This window comes from Oryzias melastigma, linkage group LG9 (assembly GCF_002922805.2).
Source record: "Oryzias melastigma strain HK-1 linkage group LG9, ASM292280v2, whole genome shotgun sequence".
In the NCBI taxonomy this organism is placed as follows: Eukaryota; Metazoa; Chordata; class Actinopteri; order Beloniformes; family Adrianichthyidae; genus Oryzias; species Oryzias melastigma.
In genome coordinates this window covers 30,851,308-30,874,455 of record NC_050520.1, presented here as the reverse complement: position 1 = coordinate 30,874,455, position 23,148 = coordinate 30,851,308, and the positions used below count along the sequence as shown (strand labels likewise).

The 23,148-nt window shown below is 39.7% G+C and overlaps 1 protein-coding gene across 9 annotated transcripts in view; it reads right to left on the bottom strand.

Moving 5' to 3' along the window:
* Window positions 1-23,148, bottom strand: part of cux2b (cut-like homeobox 2b) — a 132,999-nt gene that overhangs the window by 21,521 nt on the left and 88,330 nt on the right. For 7 of the 9 annotated variants that reach the window (XM_024275080.2, XM_024275084.2, XM_036213702.1 and 4 more), the window contains 4 exons: window positions 16,679-16,757; window positions 1,023-1,163; window positions 830-956; window positions 626-717 (listed from right to left, as the gene is read on the bottom strand). In XM_024275080.2, the coding sequence (XP_024130848.1) occupies window positions 626-717; window positions 830-956; window positions 1,023-1,163; window positions 16,679-16,757 (439 nt within the window). The remainder of the gene's footprint in view (window positions 1-625; window positions 718-829; window positions 957-1,022; window positions 1,164-16,678; window positions 16,758-23,148) is intronic. The other 2 variants (XM_024275081.2, XM_024275082.2) reach the window with 2 other exon arrangements.

The window sequence follows — 23,148 nt, the reverse complement described above, 5'->3', positions numbered from 1 at the left end:
AGCTTTAATTGGATTGAAAATTACTTTGATGTCCCCTAATTTTTTTAATGTAAAAAAACGTTCTCAGTAGTGTTTTAATTATGATTATGAAGTTTTTAACCAAAATCCCACAACCTAAATGTCTTAGAAACCCATTTTTAAGCCTCTGTTTCCAAAACCTCCTCTGAGGGGGAGTGGCTTTTGGAGCTGAGCAGCCCTGCCACTGATCCCCCCTGTGTGATAATGATAGCTCTGTGTCTTGCTAGCATAAATCTTCACCGCTGCTACATAAAAATGTCCATCAATATGGGTAATGTCCAGGAAGTGAAGATCTTCATGGACAGAACTTCCTCCAAAAACCTGATTCTTTCTCCTTCCAGTTCAACAAAGACTCTTTTAGCTAATTCTCCAATGTTTATTGACGTTGCTGTGATCAATACATTCATGAAATCCTGTCCACTTTTGTCATAGGAGGGATGACACTTCAATGTAGGGGTGGGGTCATCTGGACCCCAAAAGATAGCACAAGAGACGCCAAGGTTGTCTCTGTTTCAGCATCAAACTGGAGTTTATTCACAACGTGTCTCTTTAACAAGCTGAAATTGAATTTTACTGCAGCGTACATGCAAGTGTTTAAACTACTTACATGCATGCAGAACTTTGATCTTCTCCTCGGCCTCTGATAGTCTGTCAGCCGAGCCAGCATCAGTGCTCTCCTCCTCCTCCTCCTCCTCCTCCCTACAAGAACAAGCTGTCAGCCCCTCCGCCACATCACGGACAAAAACATAGCGCTGCAATGCAACTGCAAACACATGTTGTTTCAAACGGTTAGGGAGGTCAAAGTTCTCACCCTCGGTTGGGGTAGTCTTGGCCAGGAGAGCTCGGGGCCCCAGGAGCCGGTGTGCTGTTGGGGGTCATCAGGGAGGCTGGAGGTCTGGACTCTGATGCCTCTTCTGTCACAGAAAGACGCTCCTCTGCTTCAATAGAGAAGTTTCATTTATAAAAGTGGAATCAAAAATGTCTGTGCATCGCTTGGGGCTAACCTGTCTTTTCAAGGCACTCCAGGTGCTTCTTCCAGTGCCCGCTGATCTCCCGCACCAGCGCTTCGCCGTCCGGGGCCGAACTCCCAAGCTGCTGCAGTCTCTCCTCCAGGGAATGGGAGGCCTCCAGCACCGGAGCTGGATCTGTGAGCACAGACAGAAACAAATCTCTGCAGCAGGAGCTACCACGGCTCGCGTCACACGCACAAACGCCTCGCTTTCAAAAAGAAAAAAAGTCTGTTTTACTGTGTGTGCTGCCTGTAAACCTCTTTACAGTTTTCTGCGTCGGAATTTCAACACAGGCGGACTATTCCGCCGAGACTAGTGACTCTTAAACTTCCCTCACTCCTTTGAAATGTTCACAGGCCGGACCTAATGACACAAGTGCTGCTCCGACTCTTCACATGTACAAAGCTCAAACCTAATGAGTCCTCTACTATGCTGATAACTGGCAACGGAGACAAAAAGATTACAATAAATATGTGACTGAGACTTCAGTGCCAAATATACACCTAGGTAAAGTGTTGAAAAAGTATGCTCCTGAAAAGGGGGTTAAAAAAAAAAGCGGGATTCTTTAGCACAACAGAGGAGCTGTTTTGCAATGCATGCGCGGCAGCACCGGGCCCATGGGGCCAACTAGGAGGCTGTTTCTCAGCTAACAAGTCTCCTCTGTATCATTTGATCATTTAAATTATTATGCCAGGAATTCTCAGGAGGCAGCTCAGCACTCCACATCACAGGGCTGTTTTTAATCTTCCCCTTCCCTTTCTTCCTTTCCCGAAAAGTTCAACAGCTCAGAGAGAGAGCTGCTCCTGTTGTGTACCTGCCTGCTGAACACCAAAGGAGGTGACTTCTAGTGCCAAAGCACAGAGAGGGAAGCTCAGGGGAGATCCTTGACAAGGGGGGAGGCGAGATGTGGAGCCACACACACACAAATACACACACACAAAACGGAGCCCTTCAAAAACTCTAAAAGAGGAAGAAAATCGCTGCTTTGCTGCACAAACTTTTCTACCACAACTTTCATCCACTCATCTTTGACTTCTATGTGAAACGCAATTGGAAGCTTTTTTTTTTTTCCTCTAGATGGGCAATGACTGAAGCGACTTCTATACAGGCGATGGAACTTTGCCACGCGCCACAGAAAGAGAGCAAAACTTCAGCGCAATGCAATTTGTTGAAACTCCAGCCGAGCATTGCAGCTGGCCATATCTGCATTTTCATCAGACAAACATTTTGGGCCATTTAATTGATTGAACCATATTTCCCAGGACCGTTTACACTCAAACATCGTCTGCCTTCATTGTTACACCAACTGCAGAGCTATTGCATCAGTCACAGGGGACATCACTATTAAGAGCACAGCTCTTCTAAGACAAACAGGATGACTAAAAGCAGTGCTATTCCATCGACTCTCTGTCACAGAAATCACTTTATCAGCCTCTTTCCCATATATCCTTTCAACTTTTAGTGATCAAAGGACAGAGATTATAGTAAGGGATCTCTCACGCATGGACAAGCTAGGATTATCAATCAGCGGCAGGGGAGTAAAGTAAAGTCAAATTTAAAGTGAAGGGATATAACTTAAGTCTGTATACAAAATTAACCCCCATCAAAGTGGAGCAGCAGGGATTTTCTCAAGGGCCCAGGATCTACAGTTACTGAAGGAGAGTCCAGAAAGACTGCTTATAACTTTGAAAAATAGAGATCCTAATTGATGCAGCTAATAAGAAGCAGCGGAGCCGCTACTTAAAGCAGCTCTGACACTAAATCCACCAAATAAAACCTGGAGGAGAAATTCAAAACCAACACCCAAGCTCACAGTCCTGTTAACCACAGAATATAACACAACTAATGAAGTATTACAGACTCCAAATCACATCAGAGTGTGCAAATAAATGGTTCAACGTTTAATTGCAATCATAGATGGGTGAACGTTTGCTCTGAGATGCAGCGGGTCAATGGTTAACAGCAGCTTGTGGGAGCTAATAAACCACAGATCACCTCAGAAAACATTAACTGGTGAAGAAAAGTCCTGATCTGCAAAAAAACAAGAAATATTCCAAATCTGGAGGAAATTATTGTGCAACATTTTTTGATAAGTAGCTTGAAGTACCACGAAAATTAAATCCTACAACAGAACACAGGAATCAAATGATCAGGAAAACAGAAGCTGTGCAGAGTATGGAAAATCAGAAAGCATTTTTGACCAAAGACAACAAAATATTGAGGACTGGAGTCTCTAAGCTTTTTAAAAGCTAAAGTCCAACTAGTTGTCACACACCTAGGTGTGTAAAATTTGGTCTCTGCATTTGACCCATTCCCTGAGGGAACTCAATTACACAAGGGGCCAAAATCCAAAACACGAACAGGATAAACATTTATAAAACACTCTAAAACTACATTTCTAAAACTTTAAAACTGTAACTTTTTAACATAAGTATGAACTATAGCATTACCTGTGATAATGCTAGTGTGAATGCTGTAAGCTGAATTTGGCCACTGAAGATGTTAGTGCTGATAGCTGAAGACGCTGAAATTGATAGCAGAAAAAGCTGAAGCTGATAGCCAAATAAAATATTTGCTAAACGCCAAATGAACCTGAAAAACTAAAAAAAAAAAAATGGAAAAAAAAGGTTAGCCAAAACAAATAGCATGTAGCTGAAAAAATAGCTAAACGTCAAAATAGCCTAAATTACTGAAAAAAAAAAAAGCCAAAACAGCTACTGGGTAACTATTATCTTAACTCCATAACATAAATTTTTTTAAGAAGACTTAATTAGCCAAAACTGCTAGCATGTAGCTGAAATATTAGCTAGACTCAAAATTAGCCTAACAAATCTTTGTAAATTCAAAAATAGTCCAAAAGATTGCTAAATTTAAAAACTTTAGACCCGTAACTTTTTAACATAATTATGAATAATAAAAATGAAAACGCTGAAGTTGATAGCCAATTAAAATATTAGCTAAATGCCAAATTAACCTTAAAAAAACTTAGGTTTGCCAAAACAATTAGCATGTAACTGAAAAAATAGCTAAACTTAAAGAAACCTGAAAAACTGAAAAAAGCCTAAATTAGCCAAAACAGCCGGCATGTAGATGAAATATTGGCTAAACTCCAAAATAGTCTAAAACATCTTAGTAAATGTCAAAATAGTCCAAAAAGCTAGCAGAATGCCTATTTAAAACCGTAACTTTTTAGTTAAATCATGAATAATAAAAAAGCAGAAATATTATTCCAGAATAAATCAACTTAAACCTTAAATAACTTTCAATATTTTACTCTCCATAAAAATATATTTTGACAAAATCAAACAAGTTAAAAATAAGAGCAAGATAACATTAATAACAATAAAATAAAATGATCTGGAGGCCTGGATCCGGCCCCCGGGCCTTGACTTTGACACATGTGACTTAGTGGTTGACCCCCCAATCCAACCCCTTAATGCTGCGTGCCAAGAAGGGAAGCACTGGGTCCCATTTTTAGAGTTTTTGGTATGACTTGGCTGGAATTTGAACTCATAACCTTCCGTTCTTAGGGCGGACACTCTACCACAAGGCCACATTTAGAATCTCATGACAATGTCCCAGCCATAAGTTTTTAAGGAAGTTTGTTAAATGATCTTCTCCAACTACTCTTCACGTAAGCTTCGATGGAATGATTTTATGAACCCTTTTCTCTAAATCTGTTGAAGGTTTATCCCTCTCAAAGTAGAGCAGCTAGTATTTTCTCCCAAGATCTACAGTTCTTCCTTTCTAAGAGCTAGTCCTCATTTTTTTATTATTATTTGAAAAACAAAAATTTCTAAGAATTCCTACAATTTTGCCTTTTAAGCCTTGGTCACGAGTGCCCTTCCTGGTGGATTTGGAAATCTGGAATTTTTCGGATGACACAGTGAGGCAAAAAATGTTCCAGATAAAAATCACAAAATGCTTCACGAAAATAAAAATACATAAATCACAATCAGTCATACTCATATTGCAGACAAACACAATAAAAGCCAGTTAAAGCAAAGTAAAACACAATGAAAGACAAAAATAGATTCACTAAAATTGGGAATTTAGACAATCAGACAGTAGATTAAGTGGACATCCTACGGTGTCTGGTGGAACTCAAGTATCATCTGCATATCACGTCGGTAAAGCGCCCAATAGTGCCTGCACCCCACTAATGACTGGAGTGTGGCTTAAGAAAACCATAGGACTGCATCACCCCTATGTCACTATCATTAGCCTTACCAATACTTCACAATACAAGTCAGACTGCTGACCAGCCATGTCGACCGTCCGAGTCAGCAGCTCCTTGATAAGAGCTGCCTAACCAAAATGACATAAAGAAAACAAATAAACAAAGCCTGCAAACTAAGACTACCAACCACCAACTAAAATAACAAAACCCAGCAGTGTAAGAGAGGGGAAAAGAACAAAAAAAAGAATAGCAATAAACATGAAACAGTTAATAAATGAAAAGGAGCACAAAGAAGAGAACTTATAATATTTGCCCCTATTGCTAAATGAACAAAATGAAATCAAAGTATATCAAATAAGGAAAATGAAGATGATCTTTTACATGGATATTAAAGACATATGAACAAAAATACAAACACATTTACATAAACAGTTGTCTACACACCCCTCATTTAATTCGACAGTATAGTCCAGTGGCATTAGCTACATAAGTTTTATTAAATTATACCTTTGTTTTCTGAACATTTCATTTCCTTTTCAGTCAATATGACTTTGTCTTTTATTGAATTTAACCTGTAATTGAGGAAAGGGAGTGGGAGGAAGTGAACTTACATAATCCCAAGCCGGCTTACCATTTCCTTTACGGGTAATATCCTTAATTTAAGATCAGATATTCTATGTTTCCAGCATAGATTCAGGTTATTAGGAATCTTCAATTAATAATAAATCACATAACTAAGTAGATATAACACTATTTAATACTTTGTCATTGCATATGCAGATCTATTATCAAAATTCAGACCAAATATACAGATTTTTCATTACAGATACAAATCATCAATATATATCAAGAATCAAACATCAACAAAAATATATATATGTATACAGATTTATTTCCATTGGAAGAGTCATTAATGTAAAGCAAGAATCCTAGGAATTTATGCTGATTTTTTACCTTTTTTTCAATTTTAATGGAAAAATCATTCAAATAAATCAGGTAACACAAATTTAATAAAAATGTACACATCATTTCCATTAGAAAAGTTAATAAAGTATTTTCAATTGTAAAGTTATTAATGCGAATCAAGTATCAATAATCAAAAGTGTGTGTCTTTTTTTTTTTTTTTTACATAAATTACACTTAAGTAAATTCCCAAGGTCCAACTTGAGGAAACAAGATTCATTCCAGACACTGGTCTGGAGATACTCTCATTCTGACTAACTTGCACTAAAACTTATATCAAAGCCTTCCTAACTCATTAAAGACATGTCAAAATGACACAAACAAGAAGCCGATTTGTAAAAGCGATTAAATCTAAATATCTAGCAGGACTTTGGAGCTCTTTGCTGGATTGATGTTGGGTTTCATCATGAGGCTGCAGCCCTGTAGCTGCTTGCTGTGTTTGTGCTGCTGCACATCATAAGGCAGAAGGCAGCTACTGTATCAGGGGTGAATCCTCAGGAGCCAGCCGGTCAGGAGTGGACGCTTCAGCAGGCTGTAGGTGGCCCTACTGGTGGAGGTGCATGGGTTCGAGATGTGTGTCTGCATGGGTTTGGGGGAGGGTTGTGTGCCAAGACAAGCAGGTGTGTCAGGGCGGTCCGTCTTGGCCCTGTCAGCGATACACCATCATTAGGCGGTGTGGGCGCAGTAGGGTGCACCATTATGTCTCCCTGGGCCCTGTGTAATTACGCTCTGACATAATTAACCCAGCAAGCCCATTAGCCAAGCATTGGCTGGCTGAAGAGAGAGGGAGAGAAAAAAAACATACTATAATTATTTGTTGTGCGCATGTTAATGAGGCCAGCTGTGTTCCCATCATACAACACGAACAAATTAATTTACAAGGCTGCGCTCCAAGGTTTTTTCTTTTCATTCAAAACACTCTTGCATTTGTGTTTTTTTTTTTTTTTGCTCCTTTCTCTTAGTGGACTTCAAGGTCCATAAACACGCTCTGCTGCTGCAACAAACAGTAACACTGCCGCAATATTGTTAGCAAAGACCAAAACTGGGTTGCCAGAAGCCTGTTACTTTCACCTTCACAATGTAAAGGGATATAAGATATGTAGAGAAGATTGCCCACCTCTCTTCTTCAACCTGTCAAGGCACAGGTTTGATTAAAAGCAACACAAACTGTTTTTAGCAGGTGGAAAAAAATAAAAAAATCCTTGACTTTCTTTTTTTTGTTTCTGTTTTTTGTTTGCGGCATATTTTAAACCATCAAACATTTGATGTTCACATCGCAAACTTAAGTCTCACTTTACCTTGATGTGGTGGAAAAACGAGAAAATACTTACATGAAAGGAGAGGTGGTATGAAAAATATGACTGTGGGAAACGCTGGCTTGTGTGTGAACAAAACAAAGCTGAAAGAGAAACTTTTTAACCTGTGCTCCCCTTCCATAGCTGTTGTTCTTTGACAGACTGAAGGACGGAAATGGAATGACACCAATAGTGAGGTATTTTAGAGCTCAGAACAAAGAGAGGAGTCAGAGGAACAAAAGGAAGAGCGAGGCAGCGTTTAGAATTAACGCAAGATGCTGCATTGGTGGGGGGGGGGGAAACAGGATCAGTGACATTTGAACCAAACTGACAACAAATAATTCAGAAATAAAACCACCAGTTTTACACCAGAATTTCCGACTTCCCTCCCTACTCAATACAGCAGGGTGTCAAACTCAATCGCACAAGGGTCAAATCCAAAACACAGCTTAGGTTGAGGGTCGAACAGGATAAACATTTATTGAACACTCTAAAACTACATTTTTAAACCTTTAAAACCTTAACTTTTTAACATAATTATGAATAATATATATAGCATTACCTGTAATAATCCTAGTGTGAATGCTGTAAGCTGAATTTGGCCACTGAAGATGCTAGTGATGATAGCTGAAGATGCTGAAATTGATAGTTAAAAATGCTGAAGCTGATTGCCAGCTAAAAAAAATTGCTAAATGCCAAATTAGCCTAAAAAACTAAAGGAAGAAAACTCAGGTTAGCCCAAACAGCTAGCTTTAGCTGAATAAATAGCTAAACTCAAAAAGAGCCTAAAAAACAGAAAAAACTAAATTAGCCAAAACAACTAGCATGTAAATATTAGCCTAACTCCAAAACAGCCGTAAAAACCTTAGCTGATATTTCAGCTACATTCAAGCTGTTTTGGCTAATTTAGAGTTTAGCTAATATTTCAGCTGCATTGTAGCTATTTTGGCTAATTTAGGCTTTTTTGTTTTTTAGGATATTTTGGAGGTTAGCTAATTTTTCAGCTACATGCTAGCTGCTTTGACTAACTTAGGCTTTTTTTTGTTTCTAGGTTAATTTGGCATTTAACTAATATTTTAGCTGGCTAACAGCTTCAGCGTTTTCAGCAATCAATTTCAGCATTTTCAGCGGCCAAATTCAGCTTACAGCATTCACACTAGCATTATCACGGGTAATGGTAGTGTGAATATATCTTGTTTTTAGTTAGTTTAAAGCTAGAGACGATTAAGGTGTGTGTTTTACATTCACTTTATGCATGACCCGATTAGTCGACTAATTGGAAAAAATAATCAGTGATTAGTCGACTACTAAAATAATCATTTGTGGCAGCATTAAAATTCACTAAACTAACATTTTTAAATGCAACAAATTACAGAACTTTTGCTCATTGATCAAACGGTTCACTTTTTACAGAGGGCATTGATGCACATTGGTTTTTAAGAGAATTCTGGGAAGTTTCTAGGGAACTCGATTTTGGAATTGTGTATTTGGACAACTCTGCAAAAGGCCAAACGCACTACATAGAGAAAAAACCTGGAAATGACCTTGGTCTTTTCATTGCTGCACTTTATGGACCGTCGGGTTCCCATGAATCCAGACATTCCTATGCACACACAAACACAACTGCTGTCTTTCAAGAGCACACTCTCTCCTGGTCCCTTTGGGGTCTCCTACTCCACGGGGATCAGTTGGAGAGGCCCGGCTCTTTTATGAACATAATGCATTATTAAGCACCTCAAACATCTCCTGGGCCTTTGTTTATTACTGCTCTTATTAATCACTTGTGCATAATCTCATCCCGCCCAAAGAGCTTTCATTTTCCTTTAGCTTTTACATGCCCTTCTTTTTCAGCAGACTGCCACAAATGCACAAAGCACTTCTCCTCTCATCACGTCTGTAGGTGCTCAGCTGCACAATCACAATAAAACCAGCTCACTCTGCCTTGCAGGCTTCTCATCCTGGTGCTTGCGTTTGTATGCAGGGAGGCTGAAGTACAACTGCATTTGAATGGCTTGAATTATTAAGGTCATTGTGTTCTGATCAGAAAAACCCCATGACCCCGGGAGGCACTTCTAACCATCTCATAACATGATACTATATGTGTCTTTACGACAAAACATAAAAAAGGCCTACATTTCCATCCCGCAGTACCTACGGTAACCACTAGCAAGTGCTGTTGTCATAACATTTCCACAAACACACACATGCACACACTTCTCAGACATGCTGTGGTCCCCACTCACACACAAACTTAGAAGCGTGTATTCTGATCTTCACAAGATCTCAGTGAGCTTCCAGCTTAGATGAAAGGAGACGCGTTCTAAAGGAGAGGGGGAGCAGGGTGGATCCTGAGGGATGAGAGTGTGTACTGAAAGGAGGTGAGGAAGAGCAAACACCTGGAGTGTCAGTCTCAGGGCTACGCCCCTGGCGACAGGGCTTCATTGCTCTCACAGAGGTGGCAACAAACGCTGATGTTCAAATGGCGCACGCACAAACGCGCACGCTCCAGCAGAGAGGAGCGGAACGAGACGAGAGGCGGAGGAGAAGAAAAGGGCCGACGGAGTCAGTCTCTTGGAGGAGCTGGAAATTTGGGCAAAAAGCAGCAGCTGTTTTTCAGCGCTCAGTGACGGGGGGTTTCATTTTTTTCATGCGCACTGATCAAAACCGTGCAGAGATGATATAAACATTGTTAGGGAAACACTGTTAACGGGTCGCTTTCAAGACCTGGAAGAGGTGGGCGTTACAGTGCACAGCATGGGGACGTGTCACAGTCAAATCAAAATATACTGCGCTAATAAAACTATCCTGTGGATTGACATCTTGGCATTCAGGTCTTGTGAAAGTTGTGAGAAAAACACTTCAATCACTCGCATCAAAAAGTTATGTCAGCTCTGACTTTACTGCTGCAGTTTCAGCTTCTGTTTTGAAGAGGAGCATTAACACATTGTTAGATTTTCCTGCTTTTGAAAGTAGTTAAAGACTCCAATGAAAACCAAGTGTTTGGTGTTTCTAACATGTTCTTGGGACATTTTTCTAACCATGGAGGACAAATGTATAGAAAATTAAACTTAAAATGGCATTTCTGAGTATTTCTTTATTCAAATGGTTGTGAATCAGAAGAAAATGCTGTTTGAAAAATATTGTAGGCGTAACGTAAAAACTACAATCAGCGGGCCTCAATATCCTGGCTGCGCTCCACTCTAATGCAACCAGATGTAGACAACAAGATCTTTGTCAATTTCCTTGTCTGGGCTGGAGTCTGACTCTAAATCATGTGACAAAGTCAAGGCCCAGGGGCCAGATCCGGCCCTCAAGGTAATTCTATCCGGCCCTCCAGATCATTTTATTTTATTGTTATTAATGGCCCGATGTTATCTTATTTCTAACTTGTATAATTTTGACAAAATATATTTCTATATTTATATTTTTATGGAGAGTAAAATATTGAAAGTTATTTAGGGTTTAAGTTGATTTATTCTGGAATAATATTCCTGCATTTTCTTTTATTCATAATTATGTTACAAAGTTACAGTTTCAAAGTTTTAAAAATTGGCATTCTGCTATAGGTTTTTGACAATTTTGGCATTTACTAAGATATTTTAGGTTAATTTTGAGTTTAGCTAATATTTCAGCCACATGCTAGCTGTTTGACTAATTTGGTCATTTTTTTTATTTTTAGACTGTTTTGGAGTTAGGCTAATATGCTAGCTGTTTTTGTTAATTTAGGCTTTTTTCAGTTTCTTAGGGTTTTTTTAAGTTTAGCTCTTTCTTCAGCTACACGCTGGTTGTTTTGTCTAATCCAGGCTTTTTTTTTTAATTTAGACTGTTTTGGAGTTAGACTAATATTTACATGCTAGCTGTTGTGGTTAATTTTTTTCCGGTTTTTAAGCTTTTTTAAGTTTAGCTCGTTTTTCCAGCTGCATGCTAGCTATTTTGAATAATTCAGTATTTTTTTTGCTTTTAGATTGTTGTAGAGTTAGGCTAATATTTATATGCTAGCTGTTTTGGCAAATTTAGGTTTTTTTGAAGTTTTGCTATTTTTTCAGCTACATTCGAGCTGTTTTGGCTAGCCTACGTTTTTTTAGGTTAAATTGGCATTTAGCTAATATTTTAGCTGGCTATCACCTTTAGCGTTTTCAGCTATTAACTTCAGTGATTTCAGCTATCAGCTTCAGTGTTTTTAGCTATCAATTTCAGAATCTTTATCTATCAGCACTAACATCTTTAGCGGTCAAATTAAGCTTACAGCATTCACACTAGCATTATCGCAGCTAATGCTATATATCTAGTTCATAAATCTCTTAAAAAGTTATGGTTTTAAAGTTTTAAAAATTAAATTTTAGAGTGCTCAATAAATGTCTATCCTGTTCGGCCTGTGACCTAAGGTGTGTTTTGGATTTTGGCCCCTTGTGCGATTGAGTTTGACACCCCTGTTCTAGATTGCTCCAATATAGCTTCCAATTTTTGTTGCACCGGTAATACTAGGTTGGGGTTGAGAGGGGCTGTAAGCTAGTGGGAGAGTGTTTAAACAGATGGATGTCGGGAGACAAGAGCGGGCCAACTCCGCACCATTAGTCTCTCCCACAACTCAGAGGTGAATTTCTAATTCACTCCTGCCGGTCTGCAAAAACTATGTCAGAGAAAATTGTACTTTTTTTACCTTTAGCATAAAAATGTCCTCATCATAACTAAAAGACCACAGAAAATAGCTTTAATAAGATGATCGGAGTGGGACCAAACAGATTGATAAGACCAGATGCTCACAACATTCAGATACAACAGTTCACTTTTTAGGTGACTGTGCCCCCCCCCTCCCCCTTCTTCTTCTTCTTCTTAACTCTGCTGTTGGCCTCATCTGATTGGACAAGAGCACATGGAAGGGGAGGCACTTTCTAACAAAATAATAGGAGGGAGGGGGGAAAAAAAGGCCTTGCCGTGAATAGTAATAACTGCATTAAGATTAACGAGCGTGGCGTGCGAAGAATAATTGCATCTGTCAAAAGATTAAAATTACATGAGCTGTGGCGTTTGTTGGGGGAAAGGTGGGAAAGCTCACTGTTGGCTTTGAGGAGGGCAAAGAGAAATGGAGTGGGGCCACGGCCAAATGACTGTCCTCCAGTGTACCTGGAGTCATCCATTCTAAGGGAGGGAGAGGAGGGCACGGCGGGGGGTGAGGGGTGCGGGGGGGTGACCTTGGACACTAGCAGCTAGATGTACAGTGACAAAAAGGCACAGGTTACAGTGAACCCTCCTCGCTCTGGTTTTGGCTCCAAACATGCGGGAGAAGCTGCAGGTGCGTGGCGACAGCTAGCCTTCATCTCAACAGGATTAATGCACTTGCCAAAAGTCGTGTCCTCACATTTAAGCAGATTATCGTCACAGATGATGAATGGAAATCATCTATTTTGTTTGGAATTTGAGGACCCTGAACTGGTAGATGGAGGCTTGGGCAACAAATGTGAGGTGTCACTGGTGACGCTTAAACACAAAATCTTAAACATGCTATAACTTTTCAACCAATAACACGATCCTTCCAGTAGATTCTGAAGGAGAAAAGCGGCGCAAGCCGCTTTTCTCCTTCAGAATCTACTGGAATGATCGTGTTATTGGTTGAAAAGTTACAGTAAATCAAAGAACATAAACAGTGGAGCTCCAGTGTTAAAGGGTTAATAAATAAAGCATATAAAACCATCTTTTAATCACTTATGACACTATTAAATCCCTGTTTGCTATAATGAGTAAAGATTGAATGGTGTTTAGTATTAACAACCAACTCTCTGACCTTTATGGCAAATGAAAACAATTCACTTCCCTTTGTGTGAGCGGCAGTGACAAAGAGGAACCGTCTCGTCCCCTTTGCAAGTGTAAGGTCACGCGTAGGTGGGTGTCAGGCTGTGCCGAGTTACCTGATGTCACCTGATACTAAGGATGTAACGATTCTTCATGAATCGGTAAAAAAAACGATTCAAACTCATCGACAGGTTCATCGATGCAGGAAATGTAGAAAATCAGTTTGTCTGGGCCTGTGCGTAAGTTTAGGAAAATGCAGAGCTGATGACATTTCTTCATGCAGGCTCGCTGTGAGTGTGTGAGTCACGGAGGGGCTGTGTGCTGTTCATCTACGCTCCTCTCCTAGGTAGGGCTGCCAAAATAGTCGATTGGTCGTTACTTTATATTATATGGAGTCAGAGTGTAGTAAAGTTGAAAGTTATAATAGGATTATTCTAGCTTTTTGAACTATTTTGGCATTTATTAAGGTTTTTTAGACTAATTTGGGGTTAGCTAATATTTCAGCTGCATGCTAGCTATTTTGGCTAATTTAGTATGTTTTCAGTTTTTAGGCTAATTTGGAGTTTAGTTAATGTTTCAGCTGCATGCTAACTATTTTGGCTAACTTAAGATTTTTCAGCTTTTTAGGCAAATTTAGCATTTAACTAATATCTTGGCTGGCTTTCAGCCTCAGCGATTTTAACTATCCATTTCAGCTTCTTCAACTATCAGCACTAGCATCATTAGCAGCCAAATTCAGCTTACAGCATTCACACTAGTATTATATCAGGTAATGCTATATATCTAGATTTTAGTTAGTTTAGAGATAATGATGGTTAAGATCAAAAATTGCTTGTGGCAGAACTTCTCTTAGGAAACTTAGGAAGCTCCTTCAAATTTAAAATACTCACATAAGTCCGTTCCTTCAAGGATTTTGCGATGTTACAATCACAACTATTAACGCAAATTCAAGCAAACACGTGGTTTGTTGCCCACCTCGCAACTTTACATTTTCATCACAACTTTGACCAATCTACTGTGGCAACAGTCATGGGTGACGACGCAGCTTTGCAACTGTTTCCCGTCTGACTCTTTCAAGGAGCCGTGCACTTTTATTAACTCTCTTTAGCTCTCTGTCTTTTTTTCTCTGCAAGCTGCGCGTGAACGCTGATTTGCGCTGAGTTCGAGTGCGAGCGCAGTATGGAGCGGTCCATCACACATGGAGCACAACATGAACACATTTATACACATTTGTTTAGAAATACATTTATAATCTACTAAAAGATTTAAATATATTAACTGATACAGTTCACATACTGTAAAATGTGTTAGAGAAATAATGAGATTGTTAATATCATACAAGCAGAAGTTCTAACTAAAGTGTTCAGATCATTAACATTGTAAACATTGTTCTGCTTCTCTTGGGGCATTTCAATTTGGCCACTAGGTGGCGATCGCGCAATAGCAGTACACCTTATTCCAGAAGAAGAAAGAATGAGGAAAAAACAATGTTTTAGACCAAAAATTGTTACTTTAAAAAATATTCCCTTAAAAGAGCTTGTAAACTGCCTGCCTATGAGTTTAGTAAAGATATTTATTTAGTCAGTCTGTTTAGGTCGACCGAGTGTTAGCACTAGCCGTCCTATGGGAAATTCTATTATACGTTAGCATCAAGCTAGGAGACTTTAGCTTTATGTGCTAAATCGATTTCTATTTTTTATGATTCATTTTTTGATTTGTTATGTTTAAATCGATTAAACGATTTTATTAACCCAGCCCTATCCCTACCTGATACATGAGGTTTTTTTTTTTTTTATACAGGCGAGTTCAAAATTGTTTTGTCCGTAAAGTTTTGCATCTCAAAACCAAACTATTGATTACAGGGACGTCAGAAACTTCAAATATCGGTCCTGGTTTTTATTTCATAGTTCTTGCTGTTCAAGGTGAAGTAACACTAAGATGGTTGTACTTATTCCTTTAGAAAAAATACAGAAAAAAAACATAGCCCCTAAAATGTTTCTATGCTGGAGTTAAGGTCTTGATATTAAAGGAGTAGGTCAGAAAATCAAACTGAATACGTCTTCAAAGAACAGTTTTTTTCCTATCAGGGAAATAGCTTCATTGAAAGTGAGTGTCTGCATGTGTGTTTGTGTGTGCGCGGGGGCATAAATATCAAGGACTTCAAGGAAAAATGGAGACCTTTAAAAGTCAGTTGTCGCCGACGCAATTTCTCAGACGCCGACTTTTATCTTGTATTCATTGAATCTGTAAACAGCGTTCTCTACTCCTGCCACAAGTGTTTCTCTGATCTAGACTGAGATTGGGCTGCGTTTTATTGCCATCTCTTGCAACAAAGAGCAATGCGGTACATGTGCACTGGCAATGAAATAACTACTAAGCAAACATAATCTTTTCCTTCATCCTAACCCTCTGTCTTCCCCTCTTTTCCCCGTTTCTCCCCCTATGGCCTTATCAGGACTGCGTTCCATCCAAAGCCAGACTTCAGTTGGGATTTTAATTGGCCCTTTGCAATCAACAGCAAAGCTTCTCAAGCATGTGTTCGCTTCTCAGCCATGCAACACTCAAGGACCAATGCTGCGTTTTGAAGTGGCCTCACGCAGAGTTTGGAAACCACTCAGAGAGCAGAGACTTTGAAAATAGATAAGAGCCAGAGTGTATATATGGTTTAATGCTTCCTCTATCTATGTGACGCCCCACTATATCACTACAAGAAAATTACTTCTTTAGTTTAGTTGAGACTCCACATACTGGGAGCATGCTGGCATCTCGGCGTCAAAGATCAAATATCATGCCGGTTGGTTTTATGGTCTCTTTAGACCAGTCAAACTCAATCGTACAGAGGGCCAAACTCCAAAGCACACATTAAATCGCAGGCCGAACAGGATACACATTTATTGAAAACTAAATTCTTAAAACTTTAACTAAACTGTAACTTTTTAACATAATTATGAACTAGATATATGGCATTACCTGTGATAATGCTAGTGTGAATGCTGTAAGCTGAATTTGGCCGCTGAAGAGGCTGAAATTGAAAGTTAAAAACGCTGAAGCTGATGGCTGAAAACTTAAAAAAAAAAAAACTTAGGTTAGCCAAAGTAGCTAGTATGCAGCTGAAAAAGTAGCTAAACTTCAAAATATTCTAAAAATAAATGAAAAAAAATCAAAATTTAGCCATAACAGCTAGCATGCAGCGTAAGTATTAGCCTAACTCCAAAATCGTAAATGTCAAAATAGTCCAAAAAGCTAGCAGAATGCCAATATTTAAAACTTTAAAACCATAACTTTTTACATAATTATGAATAATAAAAAGGCAGGAATATTATTCCAGTGTTTTAGACGAATAAAGTCAATCATATATGGAGCAGAAACAAAATGGTATTGTTTATGAGGATGCAAAGCTGTGGACTTGGTAGGAGACTCACCTGGAGCCTCGATAAGCTGTTTGTAGACTCCCAGGAATGCAGACTCTGCCTCCTTACTGCGCTTGTTCAGAGCAACCACCTGCAGGGAAAGGAGGCTATTAGAGTCAACAAGGACTGACATAAAACCTGGCGTGCAGTAGTCTGCATGAGGCTTGGCACCTTTAATCAACATTAAATATAAACTGGGATTCGACGATATGAGGAAAATGGCGATCTGTGGTATCTGTGGTCAATATTCCGTTGGCTTGTGATGTATCAACAAAAGCAAAAAAACTAAACATTTCCATTGAACTGAAACAGTTTTGTTTAAAAAAAAGGCCAACAAGTAACTCATGAAGAAAACGTGTTTTACAAAAGCACATTTGAGTGTTAAACTCAATTTAGAAACTCTGTAAAGAAGAGAAGAAAGCTCAAGATCTATTGGTGTCCAAACACTAAGCATGTCCACCGCTGCTGTTAGAGAAGTCAGAAACCCCACAAACATTCTCCTTGTTCACGTGTCAAGCTGTTGCGTGTTGTGAGGTGACATTTGGCCTGCTAAAGTGTCGGTGCTGGTGTGTGAGCCGCCGCTCGCCAGTGGCCTCCATCACCGGCAGCACTCGGCACCTGCTATCCTCCGCTCGGCGGGTGATGCAAACCAATTAACGATTCATTAGGAGGGACAAAGAAAGCAAATTAAGCACCACCTGGCCCCATGGAGAGGGCACCTGCACTAGCGGGTATGTAGGTTACCTTGCAAACGTCGGCCTGCTCCTGCAAAGAGGGATCCTCAGCAGCTTCCTCTGCATGTGCTCAGCTTTACAAGGACTAAATCAGATCAGCCTTCTCCAAAGAATTGAGATTGTCATGTATTGTTTATGTCATTGCTGTCACTGTTGATTACAACTACTGTCAAATCAGTTAAATGGGCCCTACAACAGAGAGCTGAGAGAGCTGTGCTGCTCCTCATCAGTATAGAAGCACTCCAAAAACATTTATTTCACACAGGCTGAAAACACTTATAAGGCTGGTGGCAGTGTGTGTTGGGGCTGTTTAGTGGCGTTATAAATAAGGTGCGTGGAAAACAGCAAGAGACAGAGAGCCTTTGATTTACTGGAAATGGTTGGCGTGTTCCCCAGGGAAACATAACGACAGCATCATGTTTAAAGAAATATCATAAAGATCAAGCAAATCTCCCCCATCACTCCCACTTGGAGCAGCTCAGAGGAGTTCATGGAAAATGGAAAAGGCCAGAGCCCAATCAATACAGATGCAATAGTCTGCAGCTCCCTGCCAGCTCTCTGCTACACAATGCTGTTGTTTCACTCTATCCTCAATTTAACATCAGACCCCCCCTCACTAAAGTACCTTCATCTGGCCCTTGCCACCTTTTCCACTGAAGATGAAAATGTGCGAGGTGGGTCGGCATCATAAACACCGCTGGGGTGGGTTTTATTCCAACTTATGAATCTTTTTTTTAGCTTTACTGTTTATTACAAACAAGAGAAGTACATTGGAGAAGGATGTTAGCATATAAACCACTAAAAGCACAACAGAGTGGTCATCTTTGGGCAACTATTAGCTAATCCGTCAAAAGCAGCAGATTCCTGTTTCAGATATATGCAGGACCTCCTGGTTCTTTATCATCCTTTAACGCAGGGGTGTCAACTCAATCGAACAAGAGGCCAAATCCAAAACACACCTTAACAGGATAAACATTTATTGAACACTCTAAAACTACATTTTTCAAACTTTTAAAACTTTTTAGCATAATTATGAACTAGATATATAGCATTACCTTCGCTAATCATAGTGTGAATGCTGTAAGCTGAATTTGGCCACTGAAGATGGTGGTGCTGATAGCTGAAGATGCTGAAATTGATAGCTAAAAACACTGAAGCTGATAGTCAGCTAAAATATCAGCTAAATGCCAAAATAGGCTAAAAAACTTTACAAAAAAAAAACTTAGGTTAGAAAAAACAGCTAGCATGTAGCTGAAATATTAGCTAAACTCCAAAATAGCCTAAAAAATTTAGTAAATGGTCCAAAAAGCTAGCAGAATTTCACATTTTTAAACTTTAAAACCACAACTTTTTGACATCATTATGAACAATATAGAGGTAGGAATATTTTTCCCCCAAAAAAATTAACGTAAACCTTAAATAACTTTCAATATTTTACTCTCCACAAAATATACTTTGTCAAAATTATACAAGTGAAAAATAAGCGCAAGATAACATCGGGCCACTAACAATAAAATAAAATGATCTGGGGGGCCGGATAGAATTACCTGATCCGGCCCCCGGGCCTTGACTAACGATTGAACACACAGATTACCTCCACAATCACATCATTAACCCGCCTACAGACGCAAGTAGAGACATCAATCACACGTCTGTCTGATGTCTTCCAGCTCTGCCTATAGATACCCCCCAACCAGCCCCAGATATCTTCAAACCTTTGAAGTGTTGCACATAGAACAGGCTGATGGCAGAGTCATCTTCATGTACGTGATGAGTTGGTTTCAGTGACGCAGATGGGAGTTTGGAGCAACAGGTCACACAATAGTGGTAGATAGGACCGTTGTGTCACTGATATGTTCCTTGAGGGAGGTCTGTTTGCGCAAAATGTCATCGGCTTGTGAGCGGTGCTGCCCCCGCCACAGTCTTTGTTTTCACCTGTTTTGTGATAAAGGATACAGCTATCGGGGGAACGGCTTGGCCGCAGGATGATTTTACAAGCAGGAGTGAAGCCCAGGACACAGTACAGAGACAGAGAAACAAAGGAAACCTGTTAACCCTCCTCCATGAGTCGTTATGCAGGAACAGAGTGGGCAGAGCTCAGCCACTGGGACAAGGCAGCAGGGGAATACTTACAGATGGAGAATACTTGTTATACCAAGCACTGTGTGCATATGTATTTAGTATTTTCTGCATTATAAGGCGCACTAAAAAAACTAAATTTTTTTAAAAAACCTTCAGTGTTTTATAATCCAAAACGCCTCAAGAATTATTCTGGTTGTGGTTACTGATGTTGAAGCAAATTTTAGAGGTACACAGAGCTCTTAAAATGTTTAGTTGGATGTCATTGTACGATAACATAGCTAACGTGCAGCAGTGTCAGACTGTGCTCCTTTTTTTTTTTACATGTTGCTAACAATGTTGGGAGTTAGTAAAGTCACACTAGCATTTGCTTTAGAAGTATTGGTCTGTTTTTCTCATGTTTCAAACAAGATTTGGTGTTATTCTGATGAAGCAGATGTAGCTAACGTGGCTAATGTGTAGCAGTGTTGGAGGGTTTTTTGTGGCTCTAACAATGTTGGGAGTTAGCATAGCAACAGTAGCGTTTGTTTTAGCGGTATCAGTCTGTTTTTCACGTGTTGCAAACAAGGTTTGGTGTTATTCTTATTAAGAAGATGTGGCTAACGTAGCTAATCTGTAGCAGTGTCAGACGGTTTGTGTTTTTTTTTACATGTTGTTAACAATGTAATGAGTTAGCATAGTCACAGAAGCGTTTTTCACTGTATATGCTAATGTGGCTAACTTGTTGTGGTATCTGACTTTTTTTGTGTGTGTTACTAACAATGTTGAGAGTTTGCATAATTATAGTAATGTTCGTTTTAGCATTTTCAGTCTGTGTTGTTACGTGTTGCAAGCAAGATTAGGTGTTACAGAGTATTGTGAATATGCTAATGTGGCTAACATGTAGCATGCTACAAACAAGTTCTAGACTTACTGTGAACACAGTTAATAAAGTCTGACTGAATTATCTCTCACTCTTGTCTTTCACATAATGTGCCTTAAAGTTTGGTGTGCCTCTGACATGAGTTTGAAAATAGACCTTTCATTCATGGTGCGCCTTATAATCCAGCGCATCCTATAGTGCGGACAAAGTAGGACACACAGTGTATGTTTTAGGGCAAACTCAGATACTCAGTGAAGGAAAAGCCTAAAGAAGAAAGATCAGCATTAAGGGGCAACTGATCAACAGAGAGAGGAGAGACAACTGAAAGAGAGGCTCCCATAAAGAGCACAGTTAGCAATTATGCAGTCATCAATTACAATTATCACAACTGGTGATTATGCAATTAGCACTCTAAATCATCGTTTTTCCTCTCTGCCTTGCCAGTTTGCCACCCTTTGTGATTTGGTTGTTTTAGGACGGGTTGTGTTGACGCAGGTGATTAGAAAGTGCGACAATAACGGGGGGTTCTGGGCAAGTGTCAAGGTTCTTTTTGCACCTAGTGTGTCTGTGCAAATAAACGTGTGAAGCCGATTGTGTATGCATCTAGGCCCGTTTAATTCTGCATTTCCTGCATGCACGTGTGTGCGTTTGTGCGAGCGTGTGCACAGTGTTTATGGATCTGCTGTTCCCATCTCAAGGTGAGCGTGGTCTGTGTGGTGGGTGGTTTGGGGACAGCAAATGTATGGTTCCACAGTCCCTGAGGCCTCTAAATTACCTGTCATCTCTCCCATGATGCAAAGGTCAGTGCACAATCATAGGGAGTCCCTCTTACTGTGCTGCTCACTGAGCGGCAGTCCAGCCCACAGGCTGACAGGATGTCACAACAACCCCAGTCCCACTCCATGCTTATTAGAACAAAACAGAGGAAAAGCCCACCACCACTGCAACACTTGTCAAAGGACCAACTGGAGGAATCCACCAGCTGCCTGAATCAGCCCTTGGAAGAAAAAGAATGAGGCAAACAGAGTTCACTGCTCCCTCATGCTAAGACACACAATCCAGCTGCTTTAAGATAATCTCTAAATTTTTGCATTTAAGGCTAGAAAAAGATCACATATTAGCTATAGCAGGCAGCACGTCTTTTTGTTTTTTTGAGTGTAGGATTACAGGAAAGGCGGGAGCAGAGATGAGTTGCTGAGGAGTGACTGATGAGTGGGAGGAGGTGAGGGGCAGAGGTAAACACTATTGCAATAGAATAGATGGTTAGAAACCCATGCGCACCCACACACACACTTGAACTCAGGCGTACACAGCAACTCATCTGTGTGCGCACGTGGTGTACAATGCACACATTTTATGTTAGAGGGCAGATGTAATCACAGTGACAGCCATCTTGGAGTCATGGTGGCAGCATGGCGGCGGCTGCAGCGGCCGTCTCTGGATGCCCGGTGAGATGAGCAGTCAGAGCTCTGACACACATCTCGTCGCTGCGTCAATTCCAATCAGTGGTGCCTGTCAGTCAACACACTGGGCTCACAACAGACGAACGCCACCGCCGCTCAGCCTCTGCAGAGCTGCCGTCTCAGCCAAATAAATGGCCAAAGCTGACCACACCAATATTCTTTAAAACCAGTCCTCTGCTCTGTGTGCGACTAAGTCCTGCAAGGATGCCGTGACAAATTAAATGTGAAAATACATCATAAGTCATAGCGGCCGGATAGCCTGCAGCACTTAGAGAAGGGGCTCCCCTGGATTTGTATTTGAGCATTTCACTGACACGATAGAAGCACCACTGACAAAAGGAGGTTGTTTTGGGGTTTTTTAAAGCACAACTTTATTGCTTCTATCGTTCTAGTCACTGCTGCTAACATAGAGTAACATAAAGAGGGAACGCTTCACTTCCTCCTTATGGCTATTTTAAAAGCAATAGTCAAGGTGACTCAAGCAACACTATCCTATTCATGCAATGTAAAAAAACTCAATTTACCGAAATAGAGCTACTTTAGACAATTATACTGTAAGAAGAATCTATACAAATTTCAATGTATTTTATACTTGAGATCAAAACTGCACTGAGGTCATTTTACTAACAGTTGACCACGGTTAGCTCCAGAATATGACCAAATGCACGTGTGTCAAATTCAAGGCCGGATCGGCCCCCTGGGTAATTCTATCCGGCCCTCCAGATCATTTTATTTTATCGTTATTAATGGCCCGATGTTATCTTGTACTTATTTCTAACTTGTGTAATTTTTATAGAGGGTAAAATTTTGAAAGTTTAATTAGATTTATTCTGGAATAATATTCCTGACTTTTTATTATTCATAATTATGTCAAAAAGTTACTGTTTTAAAGTTTTAAAAATTTTCCTTCTGATAGTTTTTTAGAGTATTTTGGCATTTATTAAGGTTTTTTTTAGGCTGTTTTGAAGTTTAGCTAAAATGTCAGCCAAATAATAGCAGTTTCAGCTAATTTACGCTTTTTTCCATTTTATTTATTAATTTTTCTTTTTTGGAGTTTAGCTAATATTTCAGCTATATGTTAGCTGTTTCTTTCTAATTTAGGCTTTTTTCAGTTTTAGGCTATTTTGAAGTTTTGCCTTTTTTCAGCTTCTTGCTAGCTGTTTTGACCAACTTAAGTTTTTTTTATAGTTTTTTAGGCTAATTTGGCATTTAGTTAATATTTTAGCTGGTTATCAGCTTCAGTGTTTTTAGCTATAAATTTCAGCATCTTTAACTATCAGCACCACCATCTTCAGCGACCAAATCCAGCTTACAGCATTCACACTACGTAGCATTAATGCAGGT